The sequence below is a fragment of the Myotis davidii genome, unplaced genomic scaffold (genome assembly GCF_000327345.1).
Source record: "Myotis davidii unplaced genomic scaffold, ASM32734v1 scaffold1422, whole genome shotgun sequence".
Classification (NCBI taxonomy): Eukaryota; Metazoa; Chordata; class Mammalia; order Chiroptera; family Vespertilionidae; genus Myotis; species Myotis davidii.
This window is the reverse complement of record NW_006293314.1, coordinates 93,626-98,601: the sequence shown is the minus strand read 5'-3', so window position 1 is coordinate 98,601 and position 4,976 is coordinate 93,626. Positions and strand designations below refer to the sequence as shown.

Below are 4,976 nucleotides of genomic sequence, written 5' to 3'. Positions count from 1 at the left end.
GGGAAAGTGCCCGCAACCCTGGTACACGCCCTTGACCGGGATCGAACCTGGGACCTTTCAGTCCGCAGGCCGACTCTCTATCCACTGAGCCAAACCGGTTAGGGCTGTCCCTGATTTTATAGACAAGGAATCAGAGGCTCCGAGAGGGGTGCCTTGCCCAAGTTCATACAGGGGGTGGGAGTAGGTTTGTTAACTCCTGGTCCCAGGACCTAAGCACCAGATCCCGGGCCCTCAAGGCTCTGGGACCATCATGCCCATTGTTATGACCAGTGCCATGGTGCATGAGGCCCCCTGGCACTGCCCACCTGCCCACCTGCCCACCTCCTCCCTCCCCTGCAGTGTGCGCTCCTCGAACCACCGGCAGGTGAACAGCCTGATGCGGACAGAGGAGTGCCCGCCCATCCTGGAGGGCACGCAGCAGCACCAGGTGGCAGGCCAGGCCTTTGACAATGAGCAGGACGGCGTCACCTACAGCTACTCCTTCTTCCACTTCTGCCTGGTGCTTGCCTCCCTGCACATCATGATGACGCTCACCAATTGGTACAGGTGCGTGCAGCCTGGCCGGCATGGACAGAGCCCTCGGAGCCTGGCCACACCTCTCCCCTCCTCGGGCCCCTCACTGAGGTTTAGGAAAACCTGCTCAAGACTTGGGCATGGAGGCATCTCTCCAGGACCCTGCATGGAGCCTGCCCTTCCGTGACCCAGTTTCCCTGCCAGTGCCTTAGACTGCTCAGCTCCTGGCACCTCCACTGAAAAGTGGAGATCACAGAGGTGGGGCTGGGCCTGTGCAGCAAAGACTGGGCTTACAGATCGGGTGTGGTCATTTGGATTATGGGGTCAGATCTAGGACTCATGGTTGGAGGGTTAGGATTAGGCTGTAGATGTCAGAATCGAAGTCACAGGGTTAAGAATAGGAGTAATTTAGGAGTAATGAAGTCAAGAGTTGGGATTGGGGCCATATAAAGTCACAAATTTGGTCATTTGATTAAAATTGGGATTAGGTGGCCAGAAAGACAAGTCAAGGAACTAAGATAAGAGTAACAATGCCAAGGGCCAGGACTGTGGTCACAGGGCCCAGGTCAGAATTGAAGTCAGCTATCAAAACTGTGGTCATAAAATCAGGGGTCGGGGGCGGGGGGCGGTTATAGGATTGAGGGTCAGAGTCAAGGTTAGAGGTCAGGACTAAGGCCTGGAGCTCCAGGAGTCAGGTCACTGTATTAGTCTAGGGCTGAGGTCAAGATTGGAACGGGGGTCAGGATCAGGCCTGTGGTCCAAGGTCAAGAGCTGTGTCTGGAGACTTAAGACCAAGGACTTGATTTACAGAATGAGAGTCAGTTGAGGTCAGGAGTCCCAGCTGGGTCATAAAGTCAGGCCAGGACTGAGGGCGTAAGCCTAGGCCAGGCTCACTGGCATGATGGTGTGTTCCAGACCCGGTGAGACCCGGAAGATGGTCAGCACCTGGACCGCCGTGTGGGTGAAGATCTGTGCCAGCTGGGCCGGGCTGCTGCTCTACCTGTGGACCCTGGTGGCCCCCCTCCTCCTGCCCAACCGGGACTTCAGCTGAGACAGCCCCTGCAGCCTGCCCACCCGGTGCCAGGCGGACCCTGCCCCGCTGCCAGCACTTGCCCCCGAGCTGAGTGCCTTACTCTCAGTGCCTCCAGGGATGAGGAGCTCAGGCTCACACCTCTGCTACCCCAGACCATGGGACTTCCTCTCCCTTCCCCCCCATCCCTGATCACCCAGACTCACCTTCTTGGGGGGAAAAGGGCCCTTTGTTCCCAGGCTCCCAAGGAGAGGGACCTGAGGAGAGAAATGCCCAGAGCTGCCCAGAGGGCGGGAGCATGCGCTATGATGGGATGCCCAGCACTGAGGTGTTGGTATTCCTGACCACACCCCCCGGGCGCCCCGTCACCCTCCTCGACTCCGTGCCTTACAGAGTCTCTAAGACTTTGCCCAATAAAGAAGCCAGAGTGTGTGCCTCCCGTGTTCTCTGCCCCCTCACCCTCAGTGCAGTGCCCATCCCATCTGGGGTCAGGGTGGGGGCCGGGGATGGAAGGTCACAGGACTGAGGGATCAGACCAAGAAGGGCCAGGCAGAGGGGCCTGGGCTGTGTCCTCGGGGTCACGGGGAGCCTGCGGGTGGGGGCTCTAGAGGAAGGAGGGGCTTTGAACAAAGAGACTCTCGGGGTCAGGAAACAGGCCTGGAGCAGTGCCCACATGAAGAGGCGTGGTGAGCCAGAGTCAGGGTGGAGCAGGGGCCGTGGGAGGTGGCCGAGAGGGCTGTCTTCAGGGCCTTACCAGTGTCTGTCCTGAGGTTCTGCCACCTCTAACCTGCCTCCAGGCCCTCACCATCTCCCCTTCCTGCCATAGTCTAGACCGGCGGTTGCCAACTGGTGGTCCGTGAGGTCCAAAAGGTTGGTGACCGCTGGTCTAGACACCTGCTCTGGGCCAGGTGCCGTGGGGAATGAGGAAGAGCATGCTTGGGAGTGGCCGGGATCCCGCTGAACCTCCAAGGCCATGGGGGATGCTCCTGACCCCTGTGTTTTCAAGGTCAATTGTACTAATAAGCTGGCTATAGGGATGAAAGCTCCTTCCTCCAGGCTGTGTGCACAGGAACCATTCAACAAACACTGGCTCCTGTTACCATTTTTCTCCCACCTCCTGTCATTCACACACACACACACACACACACACACACACACACCGCAGTTGAAAGTCCATATACATAGATTTCCAACCGTGGATTAAAAACATACATAGAGAAAGAAAGAAATTTATAAGAGAAAAGAAAGATGGGACCTCTGACCCCTCAGTCTTCTCTGACCCCCAGTCTAAATAAGGGCCCCCATTTCTCTAAGTGAATCTATTTCCCCACATAGCCTTTATTACTGTACTAGAGGCCCGGTGCACAAAATTTGTGCAGGGGGGAAGTGGGGAGGTGTCCCTCAGTCCGGCCTGCAACCTCTTGACACTGCCTCTGCCTGCCTGCCTGATTGCCACTAATCGCCTCTGCCTGATTGCCCCTAAGCACTCTGCCTGATTGCTCCTAACCACTCGCCTGCCTGCCTGATCGCCCCTAACTGCTCACCTGCCTGCCTGATCACCCCTCACCACTTGCTGGGGGGAGGCCAGCCAGGGTGAGGGGCTGTGGTTGTTCTGGTCTCTGGTCATTCTGGTCATTCCACTATTTCAGTCGCTGGGCTTTGATTATCATATCCATGTGTGTGATTGTCACTGTATTGTCTGACTACCCCTAAGAGCAATGAAGGCGAGAACTTGCCCGTAATAATAGTATATCATTTCCCCAGGGCTTAGAACAGCCCGATACAAAGACGGTGCTCCCTAAGGGGTGAGTGGAGAGGCTGACTGACCACCGGAATGAATATTAGTTGATTCTGGAGCAGTCACGGGAAAGCCCAGGGCTGGAGAGTTTATAGCAGAGGACGAGGGGGAGGAGGCCTGGGCTGGAATCCAGAGGCCCGGGTTCTGTTACTGAATGTGCAGGGTCAGAGGAAAACTGTGAGAACAGGTGGGGCGAAGAGCGTGGGAGAGTGGCGGGGGCGGGAGCTGCATGGAGAGGCCCTGCAGCAGGATGACGGGGCGGGGGGAGGGGGTGAAGTGGCAGAGGCGGGAAGGCCCAGGTATGAATTCAGAGGTCACAGACTAGAAGCCCAAACTTGTCTGCTTTGGCCTTCCCTGTGTTTAAAACAAGAACCTCACAAAGATTGTGGTGCCTTGCCATGGAACATCCTCCATCCGCTCCAGTTCCCACGCTGCTCCTCAGCATCCACTCGCTGCTCCATCACTTAAGTGACTCACCTGAGTCACCCAGGAAGACATCTGAGCTTGCAGCCCTGATGTAGGGCCAGGTAGGCTGCGGTCTGAGCGCCAAGAGGCCTGGGTCCTGCCCACCATCCTCTGAAAGGCCTCAAGGGCTGTGAGCTCGGTCTGCCTTGGCCTTTCTCTGGTCTGTTTCCCAAGGAGTCCCAGGCTGGTGAGTCCTGGCTTGGGAGAGTGGCAGGGCTTTGTGGGGCGAGGGGGGGGGAAGGGGGGCACTAAGTATCCGGTGGCGGCCAGATCCTGAACCTGGAGCCTGGCAGGCCTGGTTCCCTTCCTGACTCCTCCACCTGCCGACCTCTCTGACCTTCCGCTTCCTTACCTGCGAAGGGATGATGAGTCCCTGCTGCACAGGGTTTGGGGTAAGCCTTGTTTGACTCTGGCTATGAGCAGTTCTGGAAAGCCCCCTCGTGTACTCATTTGTTCAACGTGCCAGGGTGCAGGAGTTTAGCCAAGTGTACAGTTCATTTTTATTTTTTTTTTAAATCCTCACCCGAGGATGTTTTTCCATTGTTTTTTTAGATAGAGTGGAAGAGAGAGGGAAAGACAGAAATATTGATGTGAGAGGAACACATCGATTGGTTGCCTCCTGCACGGACCCTGACTAGGGCCCGGACCGGGGAGGAACCTGCAACTGAGGTATGTGCCTTTGACCGGAATCGAACCCAGCACCCTTCGGTCTGCAGGCCGACACTCTATCCACTGAGCCAAACCAGCCAGGGCCCAAGTGTATAATTTAGAGGGAACAGAGTTCATAAGAGAACCCTCACTTCGGACACCAACTGCAAGTGCAGAGGTTCCCAAAACCACCCTTCCATTCTGTTAGTCACTAGAAGAACTCACGGAGCTCGCTGAACGGTATTGCACCCACAGTTAACCGTGTATTACAGGGAAAGAACAGAGATTAAAGTCAGTCAAGGGAAGATGTACACAGTGGCGTCTGGAGAAGCGTTAGAGGCTGCGCCTTCACTGTCCTCTCTCTGTGAAGTCAGGATGCATTCATTTCCTTGCAGCCGTCAGCAGCGACCCGCATGGAGCACCACCCAGGGCAGCTCAGCTGAGCCTCAGTGTTCAGAGTTTTGATTGGGCCTCCATTAGGTAGGCATGATTGATGGATCGATGATTGGTTGATTCCAGTCT

The 4,976-nt window shown here is 56.3% G+C and overlaps 1 protein-coding gene and 1 long non-coding RNA gene across 4 annotated transcripts in view; both read left to right on the top strand.

The window, feature by feature from the left end:
* Nucleotides 1-1,983, top strand: part of SERINC2 (serine incorporator 2) — a 23,773-nt gene extending 21,790 nt beyond the window's left edge. For all 3 annotated transcript variants that reach the window (XM_006767040.2, XM_006767041.2, XM_006767042.2), the window contains 2 exons: nt 340-546; nt 1,429-1,983. In XM_006767040.2, the coding sequence (XP_006767103.1) occupies nt 340-546; nt 1,429-1,564 (343 nt within the window). In that variant the 3' untranslated portion in view covers nt 1,565-1,983. The remainder of the gene's footprint in view (nt 1-339; nt 547-1,428) is intronic.
* Nucleotides 1,984-3,127: 1,144 nt separating this feature from the next.
* The window catches only part of LOC107183639, a 6,047-nt gene continuing 4,198 nt past the window's right edge, over nt 3,128-4,976 (top strand). The window contains exons 1-2 of the long non-coding RNA XR_001514423.1: nt 3,128-3,993; nt 4,727-4,934. This is a non-coding gene — a long non-coding RNA (uncharacterized LOC107183639). The remainder of the gene's footprint in view (nt 3,994-4,726; nt 4,935-4,976) is intronic.